At 50.4% G+C, this 24,139-nt stretch overlaps 1 protein-coding gene across 4 annotated transcripts in view; it reads right to left on the reverse strand.

The window, feature by feature from the left end:
• Positions 1 to 23,695, reverse strand: part of NRP2 (neuropilin 2) — a 114,457-nt gene extending 90,762 nt beyond the window's left edge. For 2 of the 4 annotated variants that reach the window (XM_028510958.2, XM_036022997.1), the window contains exons 1-2: positions 22,745 to 23,676; positions 7,472 to 7,649 (exon numbers count right to left, since the gene is read on the reverse strand). In XM_028510958.2, coding sequence (XP_028366759.1) covers positions 7,472 to 7,649; positions 22,745 to 22,817 — 251 coding nt within the window. In that variant the 5' untranslated portion in view covers positions 22,818 to 23,676. Of the gene's footprint in view, positions 1 to 7,471; positions 7,650 to 22,744 lie in introns of all 4 variants that reach the window. The other 2 variants (XM_028510957.2, XM_036022998.1) reach the window with 2 other exon arrangements.
• Positions 23,696 to 24,139: the final 444 nt, after the last annotated feature.

The raw sequence follows: 24,139 nt of genomic DNA on the forward strand, positions 1-24,139 counted from the left end.
CAGGGCTCCCACTGAATTTCTGAAGACACCCTCACCCGGTGTAATTAGATGGGAGAATTACACGGAGTTACATGGGGTGAGATGCAGGCCTTCTGGGACCGCTGGGTGCAGAGAAGGTGCCCGGGCTGCGTGTGAGGCAGAACCAGGGAGACTGTGTATTAGAAAATCTCAAGTGGTTTTTCCCAATCAGAAGACAAAGTGCATTGTTAAGAAGGACGTCCACACCGAAGCTTGCATTTGGAGGATTGTGATTGCAACATCGCCTGTTTAAAAACAAATGGCCAAAAATAACAGTTGTCCCAACTGCTCTTTAACCTTGGTGGGAGGAGCACAATCATTCTGTGGTGTTTTTCCTCACTTCTTCAGTGAGCTAAGTTGCTGGGTGGAGTCCTTGGTCAAGGCTGGTGAGCGTGGGGTCAGCTGCCAGCTGAGCCTGAGTCAGCAGGACTGTTCCCCTTTATTGCACCACATACCTGGAGGGGGATCTGTTTCTGTTATTAGTGGTGTTGTTGCAATACAAAAAGCATTGCTGCTTATGGTGCCTTGGGGGAATCAGAATATTTCTGTGGTTGGGCAGGCAGTAATTGTGGGGTAATGTTGTACATAACCTGAGGGTCCCTCCTGAGTGCAAGACGCCCTCCTGAACCACAGAGAATTCTCACTTCTGCTTTGATTCTTGAGACTCAGGCGGACACTTCCAGTTGGACGATGTGGCCTCCCGCCATCGATTCGCAGGAAAGAAACGTGTGTTCAGAGGCAGCCCTGTATAGGAGTAAACTGACCAGCAGAGCCTAATCCAAAGTGTTACCAGGAATTTCGCAGGCGACCCCAGTTTCAGGCATTACACTAAGGTTCCTGGACATAGGGTATGAGACCAGAGACCCTAGCCAGGGAGGGTGGGGGCAGAACGGAGTATCCCTATAACCTCAGTCTTTCCTGCTTCCTGACTACAGCCCTTCTCTGAGGTGGTGGAGGTTGCCTGGCCAGAAAATAAAATTAAACAGCAACGCTCAGGCACCTCTTTTCCAGGAAGAGGTTTGTATCAGCAAGTCACAAGAATCGCCCTGCAATTACTGTGATTCCCAAAGTCATTAAATTCTCTACCCTCCTTGTCTTGACATGCTGCTCTCTGCCTGGACCATCAGCCATATATATACACACCCCTCTTTTGCCTGGTTCACCTCTCAGGATCAGGACAGGCGTCACCTCCTCCAGGGAGCCTTCCCTGATCTACCCAGCCTAGGTTGGATTTCAGTGCTGTGTGCTCACAAAACATGTCCACGTCATAGCCCCAGTTAGAATGCACAGTGTAGGGGGAGGCAGGAGAGGATAAAAGTAAAGAACACAGGTTGCAAAGCAGAGCATTCCAGCTTTCAAACCCTTCTCTGCCACTTGGGTCAGTTGCTTAACTTCTTTGGGCCCATGTTTCTCCATCTATATACAATGGAAAGAGAAACAATGACTTCACAAGTTTTTTGTTCAAGAATCAAATGAAATGATGTAAAGTGCTTAGGTGATACTCCATATGTGGCAGCTTTATCATCAGTTACTACATGTGTTTACTTGCTCCCTCCTCCCAAACTCGAAGTTCCATGAGGGCAAAGAGTACGATTTACTCGTCACTGGGTTTCTAATGCTATTAGCATGCCTGGCATGTTGCAGGCGCTTAAAAACTAGTTTTGGATGAATGAACGAATGGTTGGTCTATTGACATTTTGTGGGTGAGAGACCAAACCACAGAGAGCTTAGAGACGTTGACAGCCTGTGTCTGATCCTCGTGCTGTCATTATGTCACCTCACAAGATGGACGAATGCAGAAGACAGCTGTCAGCCTGCCATGCAGGTTCATGTCATGCTGACCTATGTCCTGGCATCTCACATGTAAAACATCACTAACACCATCGTCTGCATGCACCTGCCCTGGGGATATAGACATGAAATATGGGGTCCATGCCCTTAGAGAATTTACATGCTCAGAACATGAGGTAACCACACATGAGCCAAAGGCAAGCAAGCAAATCAAGGTGATCTGCAATGCTGTGAGTTCGGATTTGAGGTCCATCAGAGAGACCTGGAGAGATCCAGGAAACTGAGGGGAAGAAGAAGGGCGTGTGTGGGTGGACACTGTGGAGGGGAGAGGGAGGACGGTCGGAGCACCAGGCACTCACAGGGTCTCCTGCAGGTTTGGCTGTTTGACTAAAATCGAGAGTGTTTACTGAGCATAGGAAATAAGTGCTGGCTGGGTGGGGAGGGGCCAGATTATTGAGGTCTGATCTGTTTCCTCTGTTTACTGTAGTCAATTTATCAACTGCTACCTTTCTAAGATGTCATCCTTTATTTTGGGACAAACAGACACGTCTTCTAGGATTTCGAGGGCTCCTCTGGCCGTCAGTGAATACAGGAGCAACTTGTCTATCCAGGGCATTTAGCTAGAGGCCAAATAGCCCAAACCTCTAATATCCAGAACAGGGGACGGGGGTGGGGGGTGGGGGGAGGGATGGTTTCAGAAGAAAAGATCACATGCAGCTCAGTTAATGCTGAGGGCTCCATGCGCAGTTGCTCTTAGACTCTGCGGTGAGCTTGGCAGATGGAGCTACGCTGGCCCTGGGGGTGCCCTGGGTCGGGGCCAAACTCTGACCTTGGGACCAACACTTCCCGATAGACTAGTGGTTTTCACCCTTTTTATCTCATGGCACATGTAAACTAACTATGGAAATTTTGCAGCACACCAGAAAATATGTTTTTTGCTTATCTGACAAAAAAAAAGGCTATAATTTTGATTCATTCACACCGAATGGTTATTGTTGTGTTGGCTGTTGTCATTTTTTTTTAATTTGACAATCCAAGGTAAAGAGGTCAGTGCCCCTGACTAAATAGTCAGTTATTGCGTGTTTAAAAAATTCTTGCGGCACACCTGGTGTGTCTCTTGCAACACACCAGTTGGAAATCGCTGCAAGAGACAGAAGACCTGTGGAAGCAAGGTCCATACCCATTCTAAAAGAATGAAAACAGGGCAGAAGAAGAAGGCCCCAGGAGACAGGCTACTCATAACAAGAAGTAACAGCAAGAGGATCAACTGAAGAAAGTCCCAGACATCCCCAGGACCAAACATAAGGATGCTAACATAGTTGCTTATTTATTGTGCAAGGAGTTATTGTCATCATCACAGTTTCATAGACAGGGAAACTGAAACCTGGAGAGTTTAAAATGTCAACAAAAACTCAACCCTGAATCTACCTGATCCAATATGACGTATCAGGTAGCCAGGGCAGCCAGGCTACCCTAAAAGGTGAAGTTTAGAATTAGAAGCCTGAATCACTGAAAAAAAAAAAAAAGTGGACTCTCCTTTGTCTTAGAAGACGGGGAAGTGTGGCACATGCTTTAGGAGGCCTTTTAGCACATAGACGTTTTTGGAAGAATTTTTGGAACTCTGAAGGTGTATGTTTCAGTACCTGGCAATTTCACCTGGGTGGAGCGCTGTTCTGCGATGCCCTGTGGTAAACCATACATTGTTGAGCGGAACACACACGTAAAGTCATTAGTGTAGACTTCTGTGTGGGTTTTTAGCCTAAGAAACATTCTTTCAAGACTTTTTAATGGTTTTAGCACTTTGTGAAACACACTTTTCAAGATACCCATCTGGAAATGACCAATTCTCTTTTTTAAAAATACGTTTTAGAAAAGTGCGTTTGTTTTCTATTACCGTTTATCCCCCTTATGCCCGCCATCACCCCCCTCACTGCAAGGAAATGACCAGTTCTTAAAAGACCCAGGCTCTCTCAACATCGGTTTCGGTGGTGGAGCCTCCGGTTTGGGTCGGGATCAGGCCGTGCCTGAGTGAGGAGGACTCAGGAATAAGCTGTGCCTCACATGAGGTGGTTGTTCTACAAAATGCATAAATTTTCGGAAGTGGGAAAATATTCGATTTTGTGTGCATATGCTTCTAAAACCCATGCATCTGGCCTATTGGCCAATGACTCAAGTCAAAGGCAGCCTCAAGTCAAAGCTGGAGCCTCAAGTCAAAGCTGGAGCCTCTTCCCACCACATGAAGTGAGGTGGCTTCTCCCTGTTTGCTCAGCTGGCCCCCCGAGTCTTGCCCCTTTGTCCCTGGGCCACACCAACGTGTCAGGGCCCCAGGGCCCTCTGGGCTCTACCCACAGCAGGTGACTGGGCTCCAGAGCAGCCTGAGGGTGCTGGGGGGTTGGATTCCTGGGAACCGCCACAGGGCACTGGATTCCTGGGAACCGCCACAGGGCACTGACTCAGACGGGCTGAGGCCTTGTGAGTGAAAGTTTCCAGGCAGCCAGTGCGATTAGGGGAAAAGGTCTTGTCTGGGGTTTGTTCAGGGATGGCCGAAACCAGCAATTTTCGACTGGTGTGCCGCAGAATTTTTAAAACATGTGACACCTGACTATTTAGTCAGGGGCACTGACCTCTTTTCCCCAAACCAATCTAAGGTTTAGATTGTCAAATAAAAATAGCGACAACAGCCAACACGGCAACAGCCATCTGGTGTGAATGAATAAATGATACCAATTTTTTCAGATGGCAAAAAATATATTTTGGGGGGTGCCGCAGAATATTTTGGTAATTAGTTTACATGTGCTATGAGTTAAAAAGGTTGACAATCGCTGCTCTAGACCTTTGGTGGCTGACTTCCAGGCACAGAGCGCCAGCTGCACTCACTGGCCGGGACAACCACCTCCGACCAGGGACTATTGTCTGTCCAGGTCCCGGCGAATCTCCGCAGTTAATCCTGCGCAGAGGAGGAAGAAGGGAAACACACGGGGCTGGCTGACTGGCTGACTGTCTTACTCATTTCCCTTTTTGCAGGGGTGTTACTGCTGTGTTTTCTCATCAGAAGGGTGGTTCAGGCCGCTTTCTCTTGGTAAGCATCCACTCGATGGGCTTCGAGAGCCAAATCCAATTCGAAATATGCATCCGAAATGAAAGGAGAAAGGAGGCTAATTTCCTTTGATAGCGAGTGCTTTCCAAACCCAGGAGCTCCCTTGGAACAGCAATGAGAGAGGGAAAGAGGAGGAACGAGACAGAACTTCCAGGACTTCAATTAGATTAATTGTTCCTTTCACAAGGAAGTGAGCAAGGCGGTGGTGGGGAGAAGCCTATTTATTCTGAATGCAAATGGCCAGGGACGAATGTTAAAAATACCTTACAGAGTGAGAGGTTGGGAGAACCGGATGTGTCTTTCTAAATACAAAAATTAATCAGGATGAGAGAGAAATGGGGAGTGGAGGGGAAATGGGGGAGGGAGAGAGAACGGAGGACGAGGTTAAGTAGCAGAGGCTTGACCCCAAAAGACCCTTTCTGACGACTTGGCACTGGAAGAGAGAGACCCCAGAAAGACTTTTTTCCTGACCTTCCTGACCTTTCTGGTTCAAGCCAGAAGCATTGAGTAGGGGAGTACGAAGAAAAACAGGAAGCTACTTAGTGAAGATGATAAGCCAGAGATAACCTGTCACCGGCCTGCTTCCCCCTCCTCTGACCCAGGCATGAAACTACTTTGTCCCTCCTCTACAAGACCCTTCAGCAATCTGAGCTCTCCACACCCCTGGTACTGAGTCCTGTAAGGGGAAGGGGTCCCCTGCAGCCCCACACAGGACAGGAGCCTGTTTTCCTGGCCTTTCACACTTTAAAACATGTGTAAAGCCATGCTCACTAGCTCCTGAGTTTTTCTTTCCAAAGCCATGCCTTCTCCCTCTGCCACTATGAATATACATAAGATGACCTCTTAGCAATTTCCCTGGGAGATCTGCTGGCATAAGCATAGCAGAATTTGGCCCTCGGTCGAGAGAGGTGCTTAGTCAAATTTCTCTGAGCTCGGGCCCAAGCTCTCTGTGCATTACGCTTCAGTCTGTGCCAACCTTCTGCAGCCATGCCAGAGGCCCCAGGAGCAAAAACACCTTATAAAGAAGCTCTTCTAACAGAAATTCTTGGTCAAGTTCACTGGCAGGGAACGGGCAGCCTTGAGAGTCTGTGCAAATGTATCCCAGGGTGTGCATTTGACTTAGACAAAGAGGAACTGACGAGTTACCCTGTGTCAAGAGATGATTTGCGATTAGAAACTCTGTCTTATGACTCTCTGTCACATGAGGCATCTATCCAGGAAACCCCTGGGTTTTCAACAAAGACTACCCCTTGTTGGGGAAAAACCGTTAGGTGTTGTAGGTGAAAACAGAGGACAACAATGACATCGATGCACAGCTTCGCAGTCCAGCACTGGTTACAGGGGGTCCCGTCTCCTTTGTGAAGCGCTGGCTGGACCTAGGCCTGTGTCCTCTACCTTCTCCGCCAGCTGGCCCCTGCATTCATGTTTCAGTACTTGCAATGCCTTGGCCACAAGAACGGCTCAGCCTATTTAGTAATCGTAAGGGGCCATTGAATGCCCATCAGAGCAGCGGCACGTTGTCGGAGCTCACCTGGAGCAGGTCAGGATCATCTGCACAGTCTTTCCTGCCCAGAAAACTCTCCTTGTTGTTTCAATGACAAAATACCATGACAGAGAGCCCAGGAGATGGTACAAAGCGCATTCCCCACATGACAATACTGCCTGCTCCCTCACCTTACTTTACAGGGCCCTGAGTGTTGACATGGCATTGCCGAAGCGCGCACAGATGTCACAATGTCCACATGGTGTCTCCTAAGCCACGCACTTCCACAGTGACAGAGCTGATGTTGTGAGACCAGCTGAGTCACCTCGGGTGACGGACTGAAGTGCTCCGGGCTTTGGTTTTTCTCACTGGCAAAATGGAGGTCGTCGTGACCCCAATTTCCCAGGGCCGTGGTGAGAATTGAATGGATTGATACTTATAAAGCAATTAGAAGAGTGTTTGTTAGATAAATCCAGCTTTGAGACTCTAACCTGCGCAGCACAGATACCAAGAATCAATGCAAATCTTAGATCTACCAGTGGAGACCCAGATTTTTAACTGTCAGGAGAGCAGCTGCCACTTCCTCAGATAACAGCCTGATCCTCCACAGCTGAATGCAGAGGAAGCCTCCACTTGGGGGTTTGGCTACCACTTTATTAAGGAAGCCGGTGGGGTTCCTCCGTGTGGCAGCAGCAGTGGAAGCGGGGAGAGCTCCAAGGGGGAGGCAAATCCCAACGTCAAGGGCTCGAGGCCTTGAGGCCTTGTAGTCCACCCCCCACCCCCGCTCCCGCAGGGAATTGTCCTCACTGCCAGCTTTTGAAGACAGGATGCTATTCTTGACACAATTCACTAGAGAAGGGTCTTTCCTCAATACGAGGGGACCCACTAGACCTTTATTTCCCCTTGAGGAGAATGCCACCTCGGGAGAGACCCAGCACTGTTTAGCAGGACCCAGTGTTGGGGGTGTGGCTGTGAGGTGGCGGCAGCGGTGGGGTGGGGTGGGGTGGGGTGGGGTGGGGGAGGATCCTAGGGGTGGGCAGGATTACATCCCGTGGATGGGCCCTGGGCAGGAGGGTGCTTACTTGCAATCATGCTTCTCGATTTCAAAGTGAGGGTTGAAGTTGAGGACAATCTTCTGGTTGGGTTCCGGGGCATAAACAATCCACTCGCAGTTCTGGTGGGATGGGTAGTCCTGGGGGTAACCAGGGGAGGTGATGTAGCCAGCATCTTTGGAATTCAAACGGCCGCCACAGGGTGAGTCTGCAAGAGAAGGCAAACAACCCAAAGAACTTCAAATATGTTCCAGCATTTTTCCCCCCTCCCTTGTTTCTCTTCCCAGTGGCCGTGCAGAAACCTAACCTGCTTACTCATTCGGTGGAAGAGATTACCAGCTCGTCGACCCCCTACTCTGAGACTGAACACACACACACACACACACACACACACACACTCCCCAAATGAAATATTCCAGAAAATGGTCATAAATACTCCCAATCACATGCTCTGGGATTAAAAAAATATAAGAGAGCTACAAACGTAACATGCCCCCTGGCCTTTTCCTGTCTCCCTGCCTTGGCCCATCTTCTTCTGCGCCCTGTTCAAACCTCTCCTCTCTCTTTCTTTACCTCATAAATCCTTGATGGTCTGCGGTGTCTCCCCGCCCGGCCCAGCCCCGCCCGGCCCAGGCCGCCAGAAGTAGCGGCTCCGGGAACTGACAAGGGTGGTTTTGTGGTGCCGACCCACAAGCGGGCCTGGTAACAATTACAGGGGATGCGGAGGAAGCGTTTTTCAGCTTTGGGCCAGAACAGGCCCTGGAGGGTGATTTCAGCCTTTTTTTTTTCTTTTTAAAGAAAGAAAGAAAAGGCAAAACCCCCAAACACTTAATTCCACACACACCACAAATTTGATTTATTATTTCATTATACACCGAGTGGAAAATCTGCATTGGAGAATCCACTGACTCTGACCTCAGAGTTTCGACAAAGAGTGCTTTGTGCTGAGTGGACGGCTGTGTTTTTTCCATGCTTTCTGCCCACTGTCCCTCCTGCCTGGCCACCACCACCAGAGTGTGCTGCTGCTTTGTCCAGCGGGAACCAGCCCTTGGAAAGGCAGCTGGCTGCAGGGAGCAGCGCCCCCACCCCCACCCTTCCCCACAGTGCCTGAGTGCCTGGCTGGGGACATGGCTTCCAGGGTGCCAGGAGGAGAGGGGGCAGTCTTCAAAGGCAGAAAAGGTGGGTGATGGCATTTGAAGAATGGCATATATTTGGGAGCGCAGTTCTTCAATCCCCAGGAGGGGGTCCTGGGAAATGGGGGGGGGGTTCGCTTAATACCACCGTAGATCAGAGGACAAGAAGACACAAGAGACCTGGAAGTATTCAGAAGCCTCTTGGAGAGCTGCGCCCCTCTGACCATCAATCACGATTTAATATCGCCATCTGCATGGAGCAGCATGGGCCCGTGAATTATGTATTAGGGCTCAGCAGCCACCTTACAGGATGGGTCTCTCTCCTGTGCTCACTCTTTGAGGGAAAGGGTCATGCATTTTTTAACTCTACAGGTGCACTTTACTATTTCCCCTGCCTGTTGGCATTACTGTCTTCCAGAACTCTGCTTTCGATTACGAGGCTGACAGGCTTTAAATGCATAAAAGATGGGCACGCTGCACAGCGGTGGCTGGGACACACGCATCCGCACAAGTAGCCTTTCAGGCATCACGCCTCCAAGAGCTCAGATGGTGCCCTGCTGAACTGCCCAGAATTGAATGGCTTCGGGTTCCACTTCCTACTGGGTGGAAAACAAAAGCGGGCCATTTCCTCTGACTAGCAGAGACATCATCTCCTAATGACCCCATACCCTCCCCAGCCCAGGAGGACCAGGGGCCCAGGCCTCCTGCCCAGATGAAGCTGAGGCCAGCGGTGAGGCCTGATGCCACCGCTCCCTCTGCGGCCAGTCCCTGCAGGCCTTCCAGGTGCCCACACCACTCGCCTGAGCTGGGCACCGAACATCTTTCAGCAAGTCCAACTGCGGCCCTTCGGTCCTGGCTCAGGCCTGCCACCTAGGGCCTAGAGGGGCCCTCTGAGAAGGCAGAGGCGTGGGGACTTGCGTCGCCAGCTAGGGGACCCAGCTAGCAGGAGAGGACATTTTCTCCTGAACTTTTTTCTACAGAAAGAAGAACTTCGCCCCCTCAATTTCCCTGTCGCACCAAGTTTAAGTTTTCAGCAATTAGAGCAGGCACACACGGTCAGCAGGAAGGCAGGAAACTTCCTCCTGGGAAGGTTCCATTTCTGAACCGCACCAGGAGTCATCACTTCCTCATTGAAGAAAAGCTTCCAGCCACGTATGTCCCAGAGCTGCCTGTCTGCCCTTCCTGCTGCTAAAGACTTAGACTCAAATGAAAAGGAGCAAGCCACCCATTTCTTTTTTTTTTTTGTCTTTCCTTTATCTGGAGAAAATCAAGGCACTCATGAAAATATTTGAGAACTCATTAAAACATCTGCTTTGCTTGTGTGTAGTAAGCCTTTCCAATATCCAAACACGGATAAACTCACACTCAGAAACACACACATAGGTACCACACATACACAGGGTACACACACGTAGTAGAAATTAACACTCTAATCCCGCACACACTTTGGCACCCTCTCATGAAATATCATCACTCGTCATTTGCACAGACACAGATCCATCAAGAGAAACACTAGAATTTCCATCTCTCTGTTTCTTGGAGAAAACCAAATTCTTGAAATACATCAGTAAAAATTGTAAAGAAAACATACAATCCCTTCTATGCTTCCTCTTGATAATTGATCTTTCCTTTCCAGGTTTAGGGACCCCCCTCATTCCTAAAATACAGTCGTGCACCCTAGAGAAATGCCCTGGGCTTCCTTCTGAGGACCTATCCCACCCAGCCCTTTGGAGGCCTCCAGTGTGTTCCAGAAGGAACAGCATGAACGCTCCCTCCGCCAGCCCTGCCCAGGCGAAAGAAGGCTGAACTCGAGGGCAAAGCCCAGTAGGCCAAGATGCATACACAGAAGGCAGGTTGACCAGGTTGAAGTTTGAGCTACTGAGACTGTTTGGTGAGTTGACAAGGGACTTCTCTCTCCAAACACGTCGTGAACACCTTTCACCTGTGGCAAATTCACTTCCCAAGGGGGAGCAGGCAAAGTCAGACCTGAGCTGTTCGGAGACGTTTTCTCCTACATCCGAGATGGGCCCAGTCAGGACAGATAAAGACATCAGCGGCCCGAGGATGGGAGGGTTGAAGGGGCATCTCTAGACCACAGTGCAGTAGTTACCAGAGGGGGAGGGGGTTGGGAAGGGGATGAAGAGGGTAAAGGGGCTCAAATACATGGACACAGAAGGAGACTGGACTTCGGGTGGTGAACACGCAATGCAATATGAAAGTGATGTATTATAAAGCTGTACACCTGAAAATTATATGCTTTTTAACCAATGGTACCTCAAATTCATTTAATTTCAAAAAGTAATTTGAAACAAAGGGAGTATTATGTTCTAAAGTCACAAAGGTCTGATTCCCCTGCAACCCCATAATGACTACTTAGGTGTTTTGATTTGATATATTAAATGTTAATTATTTATTTATTTTTTAGAGAGAGGGGAAGGGAGGGAGAGAGAAAAAGGGAGAGAGACATTGATTGGTTGCCTCTCATACCCAACCACCTCCCCCACCACAACCTGTAACATAGGTATGTGCCCTGACTGGGAATCAACCCAGCAACCTTTTGCTTTGCTGGGTGTAGCCCAACCCATTGAGCCACACCGGCCTGAGCAAAATGTCAGATTATTTCTGACATTTCTCTCCTTCTCTCTGCCACCGCGCCTCCCTCCCTCTGTCCCTCTTGGGACTTGGGGTAACCAGGCCCTGTCACCCTCCCACAGAGCCCAGTTTCAGACAACTCACTGGTTCCTAGTAATGTCTGATTTTTAGAAAGGATTGAGGAGGAGAAACTCTTTTAAAAAATCTGGTCTGCCTTCTAAGGAAAGTCAACTGGACTTGTTTTATAGGAACGCTGTATGGCCACAACTTGGCAAAAGTAGTTAAAAACTGAAGCCTGACTATAGTGAGGACTTTGAAATGATCGGAATCACAACAGCCAGAGACACCAGGCGACACCAGGCGACACCAGGCCACAGCCTGCTGGCATTCCCACAGTAAAAGAACAATCAGGTCACTTGGTTTGGCTGAACTGGAGGAAAAAGTGCTTGGCAAAAACAGGGGACTTTAGGACTGGCTGGATGTGAGGTTGCAGAGTCAGGGTGTTGCTAAAGGTGGGTCCGGGTTAATGGGACCAGGTTGGCAGGAAGGGGTGGGGGCCGACATTAGCAAGAAGAGAGATCAAATTCAATGAGTGAATTGAATTAAGTGTGTAATTTTCAAATTCTTTTTGGAAGTGTTTGTTTTTCCCTTGAACAAAACTCTACCCTGAACTCCCATGTGCAAGGCAGCTGAAAGTGAAGCTCTTCTTGGATGCTGGACGGAGGGTGGCCAGAACCGGCGTAGTGCCCCCTCGAAGTCCCTCCCCTCATCTCCGACGGGCCTGCTCTGTAAGAACATCAGGCCTTCCTAGAATAGAGTTGGAAACCCACAGAACCAGACACTGGGTCCTGTGCTACTTTAAAATGCCACGGCAAAGAGAGCGCAGAGGGATTGGAATGCATCTATTTCTTACACACACCTGAGGGCACTTGGTGGAGAAAAGTAGTGGGTCACATTTCCATTAAAATAATATACTTTATTTACTTTAGAATTTATACTTTATCCACAGTATAATCCCATCCTGTCCCTATTTCCACAGCATTGTTTTCATTTATTTACTGGTAGCCGAGGCAAAGAAGATTTCTTCTGCTAAAAAGAGAAGTTGGCTCCTCGCCACTTTGCCAGGAAGGATTCCCGCCCAGAGTCTGATCGTACCGCTGGCAAGCTGTGTGCCCTTAGCTAGGTTAGTAAACTACTCTGAGCCTTTGTGCTCTCATCTATAAACTGTACAGAGTGAGTCTAGAGGTCAGTTTCACTTCGAAAATTCAAAATCTGTATACTGAGGTGGGGGATCTTATAACCCACAGATGAAGCAAAACAGTAAAGGTTCTCCACCTTCCTAGACAGCAGATTATTTATTCAAGGTGGTACACCTGTTTCATCTGCTTTAGGTAAGCCTAAAACAAAACTCCAGGAGTCCTCAGAGGACCACGTCTGTCTCGCATTATGGAGAGTTCAAATGTCTCTTTTAATCACAGTCGCTCTACTGACGTTTCTTTTCTTAACTGAGTCTGCGGCTGTGTGTGTATAAACATTATGGGTACACAGCTCTGTGTGTGAGTCAACAACTGAGACGCATAAAAAGACCAAAAAGAGTTTCTTAAAATCCTTCGCCCCAGTCATCAAAGTCCTCTGCTCAGCGTTCTAACCAAATTTTGCTCACTTACCCTGGATAAGCTGCGTTTTAAGAGTTTTTTCTGTAGGCCAAGGCTGGATTTTGTTTTATTCAAAGCGACTTCAGCCTGTCACAAGACAGTCTCATAAAATCTGTATCTTGGCTTAAGCTGGGGAGAAATGAGCCAATCCATCAGCCCAGGAATGCGGCTGTTTGACCACTTCCTAAGGCAACTGGGAAGGGATGCAATCTATTCAATTTATGGGGCCGGGTGGCAGTGAGTGATGCACTCCTGAAGGCACAGCAAATGGAAATCCTTGTGAACTTCTGCAGTGATAAAGTTCAAAATCTGAATAAAAGTATCTCGGGGAGGGCAGAAAGGAGGGGCTCTGAGAGCAGTGGGAGAGGAGGCCGGCACTGGAGTGTGGAGAAAGGAGAACAGGACACGGTGAATCCCCCTCTTCTAGGAGAACCCTCCAGTGACTCACCAAGGCAAGAGCTGGGGACTGGGTGTGGAGGCAGGGCTTTGGGAAGTCTCTTCCCCTCAATTTGGATTCTGAAAATGAACCTTCGTTTAATCGTTAAAATGTATGTTTGATGTGATTACTTCCCTGACCTCGAATCATGCCACCTGTGGTAACCTTGTTATATGTCATCTTATATCATAAACAAATGCAATTCCAATAGGGCAGCCAATATAATATCATTAGTTTATATTTATGTCCACTCTTTCCCAGCCTTCATTGTAAATGCAATTTTGATGCCATTGATGAGAGATCTGGGATTACAATCCCTGACCATTTCAACAGACATTTGGGGAAGGAAATAGAAGAAGAATAATTTTGAGGTCTCTCCAAAAACCAGAGGAGGAAAAAAATGGTAATATAATATATTTTTTCATTTATTTTGATTAACTGAAGCCTTACGTTGAAACATCAATGGCTCCCCATTGGTTAGTAAATGAAACCTAAACCCCCTGGCCTAGCAATCTGGGCCTTGCATTTAGCTCAAGCTACTATTTCCAACCTTATTTGCAATTATTTCCCCCCATACACTCTAAACTGCAGCTTCTGAGGGTTGCCTCAAACAAGCCCAGTGGCCAACTCTCTGCTCCCACCTTCCCCTTACGGTGGAATGCCCTTCCCAGCTCTAAGTCCCATCCCTTCTCTCAGTCTGGGCTCAGACCTCCCTCGTCACCCACACCAAGGGTACCCTTCCCCTCTCCCCACCTCAGACCTGGGAGACTGAAGCTCTTCCATATATCTGAAGGCAGCAATTGTCGACCTTTCACACATAGACTAATTACTAAAATTGTGCAGCATACCTCAACATATATTTTTTGCCTATGTGACAAAAAAAATACGTATAATTTTGATTCATTCACACCGGATGATTATCGTTGTGTTGGCTGTTGTCATTTATTTTTATTTGACCATCTAAGGGAACAGAGGACAGTGCCCCTAACTAAATACTTGGGTATTGCATGCATTAAAAATTCTTGCGGCACGCAGGGTGAAAATCGCCATTCCAAGTTGTGCGAGAGCTCAGGACAGCCTTATCCGTTCCGCTGGAGCTCCGCCACTTGGGGGCGTGGCCCCATTCCGACTCATCTTCGGTGAACCTTACATGATCAGACCGGAGCCTTTCCCAAGTATCAGTCTCAATGAGGTTTGATGAGTTAATAAATTACTAATTGCCTAAAGCAACACCAAAAGTATTGGTAGGGATCACAAATTCTAAGAAAGCCTTCTCGCCAATTGTTCTGCTTCTCCAGCTACAGCCCTTTCTTCCCAGCCCACAGGCGCCATTACATGGGAATTTTCTTTAGTGGTAAACTGAGTGTTTAAATGTTTTGCTGGGGGTAACAACACCTAGTCACAAGTCAGGGTAGAGTTAGTGTAAACTATGTCTCTGAAGACACTCTAATCTCAGATAAGAAGTTCAAAGGACACTTACGTTTTAATCCTAATAATGGTAAAAACAACTTGTCAGAGGGTTTTCTTGCCCCCTCCCACCAGACCCCCACCGTCCCTCCCAAAGGCAAGTTCTAGATTCCTGTTGTCAGGAGCATGGGGAAGATGCAAACTGTTACTTCATCACTGAACTGGTGCTGGTAATGGATTGTCTCTTGCTGGGTTTCAGTTCATTTCTCTCTACCCACCCCCCTAGTGCTGCCGCCCCTCCCAGTGCCTTTTGGGCACATCTGTTTTATTTTTCCCCTTTATCAAAGCAATTATTATTACCACTCAGTCCAGTAATTTGCAATTCCCTTTATCTGTTTCACTGGCAGACTGGCCAGAGCCCTGGTTATCACGGGATCTTGGGAGGCAGCGAGCAGGGGCACCCTGGACGTGTGCATTAAGTGGGCCAGCGGCCCCGGCCGTTGCACACCACAGGGAGAGCTCTCCTTTTGTCAGTCCCAGGCCCCCTCCCTCTTTTCTGGATTAGATCATGACTCTTTTATGAAGACCCAGAGGGAAATGGGATTATTAAGAGTCTTGCTGGGTAAAAGCTATTTTGTCTTTATGATGACTTTTTTGAGTTCAGCTGCTGAGGGGCCTTAATGCCAGAGTAGAAGTTATTGCACATTCAGGGTGGAGTGGGGGGGGGCACCTTCCACCCTGTGATCCCTGCTGAGCACCCTTTCCTGATGAAGGATAGAAGAAAGGGAAAGGAAAAAAGGGAGAGAGACTTTAAAAACATCAGTAGAGGCGAGAACACAAAGTGGAAGAACAAGAAGAGAAAAAAATGCAAAGAGAAGAAGTAGATCTAAGATGAGGACCCAGCAGAGAACAGCCTTCTCTGAAGAACAGAATGCTGAGAGATAATCCGAAGCTTATGGGACACGGGCAAAGGTTTGGTGGGATAAGAGCTGAGAAGGAATAATTATCTACTTATTTAAAAAACTCATAAAAATAACATGAACTTACCACAATGGGTGTAGTGTGTTTTCTGTAATACAGTTAACCCCACTGAAGCTGTTTTCTCTTTTCAAGATTTTGTTTATTTTTAGAGAAAGGGGAAGGGAAGATATCAATATCAATGTGAAACAAAAAACATCAATCACTTGCCTCTAGTATGCGCCCCAACCAGGGACCGAACTCATAACCTAGGTATGTGCCCTGACAGGGAATCGAACCGGTGACCTTTTGCTTTGTGGAATGATTCCCACCCCACTGAGCCATAGCAGTGTGGGCTGAAGCCGTTTTAAAGATGAAGTAACTTCAGAATTGGCAGATAATAGTACCTATGATGCAGGCTGTATTATTATCCAACACATCTGACAGACCAGGAAGCTGAGGCACAGAGAGATGAAGTATTCTGGATCACAGGACTGGCAAGTGGCTGGGCTGCATTTTAAACCCAGGCGGTCTGTCTCCGGGGCTTCAGAAGCCAGAAAGCCCACTGAAGCTCTCCCCCAAACCTCCATGGGACAAACTTATGTAGCGGCATTCAGGGAAAGACCAACATGTTGCCTGTTTGAAACTCCCTTTTCTCCTCCTGTGCCAGTCATCTGTCTGTGTGGACAATGGGAGACGTGTTCAAGGCTGGGGTGTGAGAGGGCTGGAAGCACTTAACACCTTCTCCATTCCCTGCTCCCCCGGGACCCTGCTCCTCATCCTCCTGGCCCTTTCCTGTGTACTGGAAACCAGGGTGTTTGTTTTGGGCGTGTGGGGAGTTGAGAGGATGCTCGGGCCCGAAACTCTGTGTCAAAACATGGGAGGGGTTTTTGCTGGCAACTCCCCCTTTTCTCCTTTCTTCTCAACCTTACTCTTCACCTATGCCAAATACCACGTTGTTATTGTTCTACTGGGTAAGAACAGCATTTTCAGACATGGGGGATTTATTTTTATAGCACAGCTGGTCTGCCAAAGGTCACATAATTTGGCAACGTGCCCAGTGGTTAAAAATTAATTTCTCCTTATTAATACAACCAAGGTCCCATAGGATCAGAGCTCAGCCTTATCTAAACTTGACAGTTTCCTAAACCTTTAGAAGATGCTTTCTCCTAGGGGGCCGGCCCCACTGCCAGGAACCACCCCACCGAATCCTGAATCCTGTTACGTATCGTAAGGAAGCCATTAAGCCCTCAGCCATTTCTCATCAAGGTAGACGGAGCTTTGAAAAATGCCATAGGCTCTCCAGTACAAACTCCCACAGGATCTTCCAGGAATGGGTTAAATTTTTTTAAAGTGACTTCCTTACCTGGAAGGAACAGTACAAAGACTTAACTTCTGGGGATCAAACACATGCCTGCCACTCCAGGAGGGTGCTTCAACAACCGTCCAGTGGCAAATGATGGTCAGATGACGTAATCATCACATATGTTAATGACATTACAGACTACTTCTCAGGCGTCACCTTTCAAGTCCTTTCTTGTCAGTGAAAGAAATTAAAATGGTATTTTGCTTCCGCTCGATCCTTTCAGAATGGGAAATCACATCTTTATTTCCTAAAGTCTTTCCAAACTGGACTTCTGGGGAATACATTCTGAAAACTCTTTACCCACGAAACGAGCTCGGAATTCTGCCAACTCAGAATTGTCCCACACTTAGATTATCCAAGGTCAGCTCATTCTCTTGATTGCTTTAATGAGCAGCTGAGTCAAAACACCAGGTAGGTTACCCAGAATTATCTAACTCCCTGCCCCCGTCAGGCCCAACTGTTGTTTGCATGCATGCCTCTCAATTCAATGCATATGAACTGGCGTTTGGGCTCCTGGCTTTTCCTACACCATGAAGATAGGCGCTGGCCTTTCATGACCCCAGTGCGGACTTTACATTCAATAGCAGGGGTTGAAAGCCATTTGGTAGGCAGCAGGAGTCCTGTCTGGATAGCCTGGGGTTCCAGTCACTTCCAGCCTTTCATTTTGCCAGTCAGGTCCTCTGCAGCGTAATCTGAGGGCCCCACAGAATGACAAAAGTCCAAACGCAGGGTGCTGCCTGGGCATTCATAGTCCTACCAGGCTCAGTGGACAAGAAGGGGCTTGCCCCGTAGCCCTGGCAAGAGCCCTCCTCTCCCGGCTGTTCTGCACTGTGTGCACTGTTGGCAACAGGCAACAGTTTCGCTACCTCCGGGGCCTGTTTACGGGGTAAAGTTCACTGGGCACCTATGGAGTGCAGGCGGGCGTGGGATCAGTTCCCGGGGCCTAGAACAGGCTGTCTGTGAAGAATCTAGAAGTGGATAGTTTTGTTGCAAATTATTATGCCCGCTCATAATTATCCTGCCTGGCGGTGGGGGTGGGGGGCAGGCTAAAACAGAAACCCCCTCCAAACCCTCATCCGGAGCCTAGACTATCATTGCCTCTCTTTCAGGAGTTGTTTGAACACAGAGACCTGTCTCCCACAGCCAATTTACACCTCTTATCTGATCATTTCAGATGGAAGGTTGAATGGATTGCCTGCCTCGAGTCTAGGCAATGGTGTTAAAACCCGAGCACCATCAAAGCTCTCTAGGCAGAGGAGGGTATGTGGGGTAGGTTCTTTTGCCCCAAGCAGTGTGGACACTGGGGCTGGGAGTTGCCACTCTCTGAAGAAACCCATTGTCAGGGACTGAATGATTTCCTGAGCGTAACCCAGTCCCCTGCGGACCACGATTAACTCCAGCAAAGGGGAGTTTTGTGGCCAGGCGCTGACAGGGAATGGCTAGCGCCAGGGGGCTCTCCTCTCCGTCTGAAACCGAAAGGAAGGAAGGGAGGTGGAGGGAGGGAGGCAAGCAGTGAGCACGTGCCAATAAACCAGAGCATGCATTCCCTCCCCTTCCAGACAAATTCAACCAGAGCTGCAGCAGCAGCAACACGAATGTGTCGGACCGTCACGAGCCTAAGTTTGTGATACAGTCTTTCCTATAACTCAGCCAGGCAACTGCTCGGCTAGCTGCCTGCCGAGCAGCCCGGCACCAAGGAATAGACCAGAGTCACAGTAATTATGCTGCTATTCACTCAGCTTTTATTACATGCAGGTTCACTCAAAGTAGAACCAACATACATTAATATCCCACTCACACTCTAACGATCTAAGAGAATTATAACACATACACAGAATAATCAATGGGGATTAATGAACCCAAGTCCAAGAGCCTCAGTCTGCAGGTCCATGAGACAATATGGTGGGCTAGGGGATCTTCAGCATCTTGCAGGGATCTCCAGAGCCAGGTGGGCAGCAGGGCAGATGAAGTCCTCAGTACAGCAGGGTAGAGCCTCTGGCAGCCCATGCCAAGGGAGATCAGCATAGCTCGGGGCAGCATGCTGGTGTGTGGAGCTCGGCTGTCTCAGCAGTGCTCTGGAACCTGAGTCTGTTATACCTTGAAAGTGGTGGACTCCACCCTTCTGGGTCTTTTGGTAACTGTCTTGGCACCCCTGATGGCAAGTGGGGAATTTGCCCAGGAGCCTGTCTGTGTGGGTGGTCCCCTTCTGCAGATGTGGCTGCTCTGACCACGTGTGCAGATATCCTAGGTGTGTCTCCTTGTCAGATGTGTCTGCTCTGACTTAGACACTTTCCCTCTTGACCCAAAGTGTCCTGGCGTACCGGCGGCCATCTTGGTCGACAGGAGTGACCCCACTTTATTGGACACACATTATGCTGTCTTGATGGGGCCGGTGCCATTGTACCGGTCCTGCTCTCTGCCCAGATGGATCCCCTCGGCTTGGCCAGGAAAGCTGATTCCCACCCTGACACCCCCCTGATTCCCAGGGGGTTGACCGTTTTTTTTCCACCACCATCCTTCTCCAGCCCTAAAGTGTGAGCGCTGCTCCCTCCCTGCCCCCAGCAGCCAGGCGCCGGGACCTGGTGGGAAAAACTGCGGTGGTGCAGTTAGCTCCAGGCGAAAGGTGGGGGCAGCCATTTAATCACAGCTCGCCTGCCTCCATTAAATTGTGTTGATATTAAAAAGAAATCAATCAGCAAAAATGAAGCATTGGCAGTGAATATTTCTTTTTCTCACGTGGAAAAGCAAAGAGCGAGGCGGCGGGGGGAGGGGGGGAGGCTCACCGGCTACTGCAGAGGTTTCTTCCACGCAGGGAACTGCAGCCGCGACTTAACTTTCTGGCAAGGGGCAGCCTCGAGGAAAAGCCGCAGGCTTCTCCCTGGTGGTGTCCTTAGGCAGGAGGAGGGGAGACAGAGGCTGGAGGAGTTAGAGCCTGCCAACTTTGCCCAGGCTTGAGCCTCGGTTTTGCTTTCACTGGGAATACTTTTGCCTAATAGAATGTTTATGGATCGCTCGGCTGTGTTTCTACTGCGTAGCCCAAACAAATCGATGCGGCATTAGAGACGGCGCTGGGGGCTGGGGTGGGCTGGGGGCCACCAAGTCCTCACCACCACGTGGATGCCGGAGCCGCGTGCTCTTCACCTGTTTCGGCGCACCAGCGGGCGCTCAGCGCGCAGCGCTTCTAGAGGCGGTGCGTGTTGCGCGCATTCCCGAGGCTCCAGCTGGCTTCTTTCCGTCTCTCTCTCCGCCCTCGGCTCGGAAATCCCACCCCGGCTTCCCGCCACCCAGTTCAGCCAGAGCTCAGACCCTCAGCTCCGCCGGCCGCGGGCCTCAGCCAGTCAAAGACGGCTCTCCAGGGATGGAGGGAGGGTTGATGCAGCGCGGAATGGAACGCGGGATGGCAGAGAGGGAGCTCCGGACAGGGCCTGGCCAGCGGGCCAGACTAGCCGGGGCAGAAGGGAGGCAGGAAGGCGGCGGAGCCGCGATCTGGCCGGGCAGCGTGTGGAGGAGAGGGGGAGCCTGGCGCGCGCCGCCCGCCAGTCCCAGAGGCCGCACGCCGCGGGGCTATTTGCTCAATTGCTCCCCCTCTTTCACCTTCCACCCTCCTTTCCGCCCGATTCCTCAGAGTGGGTTCCCGCCGTCGCTGCAGCCGGCGGGGCCCGGCCCCCTCCGGGCCGGCGCGCACCGGGTGAGTCAGAGGTCTGGCTGGGCCTCGCCCTTTGCCACCCGCCGCCAGCTGCCTGAGTGCCAGTGGGCTGCTCCGAAGGAAAGCCCGAGCAGCGCGGGGCTGACGATCTCCTTTTCGCGGGGCTGGAGAGTATCTGTCCCTGGGCGGGTCCCAGCTCCGCGTCCCACCGAAAGGGTGACTTGCTCCGCGCCTCCGGGCTTCTCTAGGAGTGACGTGGCGAGGCTGCGGGGTGGGGGCGGGGGGCTCTGCAGAGAGAGCCGAGGCAGGTGGCGGAGGGGGAGTGGGTCCCATTCGGTGTACACACTCCACACAGCGCTCGGGGACAGATGTGCGAACATCTGGGGTAGAAGATGTCCCCCGTCTTCACGACCCCTCCCGCTCTGCACAACACACAGATTCTAAAGTTGTGTGTACATGCGTGTGAGTGTGTGCGCTTGCCGGCGTGTGCGCCAGTGTCTGCGCACTCGTGAACCAGGGCCTACCAGAGACTGTGCCTGAATACATAATATACCGTGGGCATCCTCACTGCGCGCTCGCGTGCGAGTGCACACACACAGCGAATCACACAAACATACATAATTTATGCAGCCTTCAGGTCGGCAGGAGGTAATTTCATTTCACTTCAAACTGGGAACTTAGAATTAAGGTGAGAGGGAATGGGGGGGCACAGGTAATCTCCCCAAGTGGAGACCAGTCATGGCAGAGAAGGTACAGCAAACATGTGGATTTGGATTGCAAGGGCGATCCTGTATTTCCTTCCCCCTCAAATAAAAACCCGAGCCTAAAGTGGTGTGTGTGCGTGTGCGTGTGTATGTGTGTGTTCGGAGGTGAGAATCAGAGAACCAGGCACAAACTTCCCCTGTACTCAAAGCTGGCTCCCACCCGACCCACTGGCCGTTGTGATGGGGGGAGGTGCCCAAGAGGCTGCAAGGGGTTAGCTCTACACTGCAGCTGTAGCCTTGGAAATGCTGCCGGGTGAGCACGCAGGAGGGCTTTTTCTCCCTCCTCTTTTCCTTCTTTCCTCCATAGATGGTTTCCTCATTCTCAATCACCTGTAGCAGCTTCTGAGAGTTTTGTCAGATTCCAGACACTGTTCCCACAGGGGAGAGAGGCTCACCCTGGGAAGTGGTGGAGGGAAGGAAGGACAAGCCCCACCAGATTCCCTGAAACCAGCGGTCCCTGCTCAGAAGTGCACCCCTGTGCCAGCCGCCCATCCACACACACACATACCCACACAAATACTGGTCTCCGGCATTCTGGGCCTGCGGTGCTTATCTCCGCACTCAGTCCACACACCCTTCTTGGCAGTGGTTGAGAACAAATTCCTCTCAAAAGTTTTTAACCACTCCACAAGGGAGACCCTGGAGGGCCACACCATTTGTTTTATCCAACAATTTTTTTTAAAGACCATGATTTACTTCCCCAGAAAACACATGGATGCAGGAAAGAGAGCAGGGACATTAACCGCCTTGGTTGCCAGCAGCGCCCAGCTCCAAGCCCCTAGCTCAGCCGAAAGCCAACTTGCTCCAGCAGCCTGAGCCCTGTGATTCTGAGGCGTATCCGCATATTCTGCAAAGAATCCACAGCATTGGAAAATCAAAACTAGACTCTTGCCTTTCCCAAGCCCTTCAGTTAACATTGCTCAATGTAGCTAAGTGGAGAGAATGCAAATGATTTATATTCCGCTGGCTAGGTTAGAGAAACTCAAGGGAGATGTGCTCTGCTTCAAGAAAGGGAAAAAAATTCCCAAAAACCGTAATGCAAAAAGGCTTTGTAGTATTTTTAAACCTTTGATTCAGTCCATATGTGACATCTGAACACCGCCAAATTCTGTCTATGTTTCAAAACACACACACACACACACACTCCTAGCAGGAGAATAAAGTTGGGTTTTAGCAGCAGCGGTTGTGTACGGTAGGGAGGGCCGGCTGGGATCTCTCTTTAAATGATTCAGTACTGAGGGAGCCTCTTTCCTGTGCCATTCCTTGTGCCCCCCACCCCCTGCATGAGCAGTCACTTTTAAAGGGAAAGCATGTTGAAATGAATAGAGAAAACTTCGAGGGGCTTACCTGCTTGGCCTCTCACTCCGAGTCCTGGAAAGTAGAGAGCTAAGAAAATCCAGGTGAGAGGAGACATATCCATTTTGGAGAAAGAGGCTCTCTCCAGAGCTGGATTTGTAGGTTTCTTGTATAATTGTAAGTCTTTGTGTTTTCTCGGTCTTGTGTCTTCCTTACAGTGTCTTCTGCTGAGGTTCCTGATGGCCGGTGTTTCCCTCCCGGGTTCTGGCGGTCCGTCTTCACCTTTATTCTTGCTGGGTCCCCACCTCACCAGGAGGAGGGTCGCTCTTGAAATCAGCAAAGAGGGAGCAAACCGGGAAGAGAGGACGGGTTTCCTCTCTTAAAAACAAAACGGATCTATGTCCTCTCCAGTTCCTCAAAGTATCATTTCCTTTATCCTACAACATCACGAATATTTCCCGAAAGCCAAGCGTAAAAAAAATTGTAATAAAAAATAAAGCCAAGACTTGCCTTGGGCATCACACTGCCCCCGGGCAGCTGTGTGATCTCAGAGACGTAAACTGACACACAGTCCCCGGCGCCCGGGACCCACGCGAGGGCGGAGGCACCCACCACCGAACGGCCGGAGTAGGAGGCGGCCGCCCGGCTTTTGCCCTCGCCGAGTTCCCCTAGCGAGATCCTCCCCCAAGGGCTACACCCGCTTAGCCAGCCTCAAGAGGGGAATCTGAAGAAGGAAGCCGCTGGTGCTGCTGCCGCTGCTGCTGCCGGTGCGGTGGAGGCGGCTGGGATCGCCTGGGAGTGAGCGAGCCCCTCTCCGAGTTCGCTCGCGCCCGCCTTCACCTCCACCTCGCCCAGCGCCCGGCCGAGTGTCTGAGCGTCTGAGGATGTGCTGGGGGCGGGCTGCGGGCTGCTGCCTCGCTCGCGTTTTCTGCTTCCCCTCCGGCTCCCCCCTGCCTTTTCAGGCCGAGCAGCATGTGGATGTCAGAGCCGCGGCAGAGCTATCCGATTACGCGCCGGCTCAGGGCCCGCCCCTTCTGTGTTCCTGATTAAAGAGGCAGCCGCGGAGACGCGCGGCGCAGAGCCGAGCGCCGCGGCACCCACCTCGGGCGGGGCGGCGTCGGCTTCCCCGGGGCCGCGGCCGGATCAAAGTTAAGGCAGCTCCCACCCAGCCGCCCCACTCCCACCCGGAACCTCCCGCCCACCCTAGGCTCCTCAGCTCCCAGCTGCGCCGAGCCGCCCGTGCGTAAATGCTCCGGAGAAGGAGCGCCCCCGGGCACATCCAGGGCGCGCTGCCCTTGGTCGCGTCGCCCCCGCCCGAGGGAGACTCCGCGGGAAACGGGGAAACCCTTGTTCCCCCCAAGCCCCTGACTCCGATGCCACACACGTAGAACCCAAAACAATGCCACGCTCAATGGCGCTACAAGAGGAGTTGGGTGGCGCACGGTG

The sequence above is a fragment of the Phyllostomus discolor genome, chromosome 4, assembly GCF_004126475.2.
Source record: "Phyllostomus discolor isolate MPI-MPIP mPhyDis1 chromosome 4, mPhyDis1.pri.v3, whole genome shotgun sequence".
NCBI lineage: Eukaryota > Metazoa > Chordata > Mammalia > Chiroptera > Phyllostomidae > Phyllostomus > Phyllostomus discolor.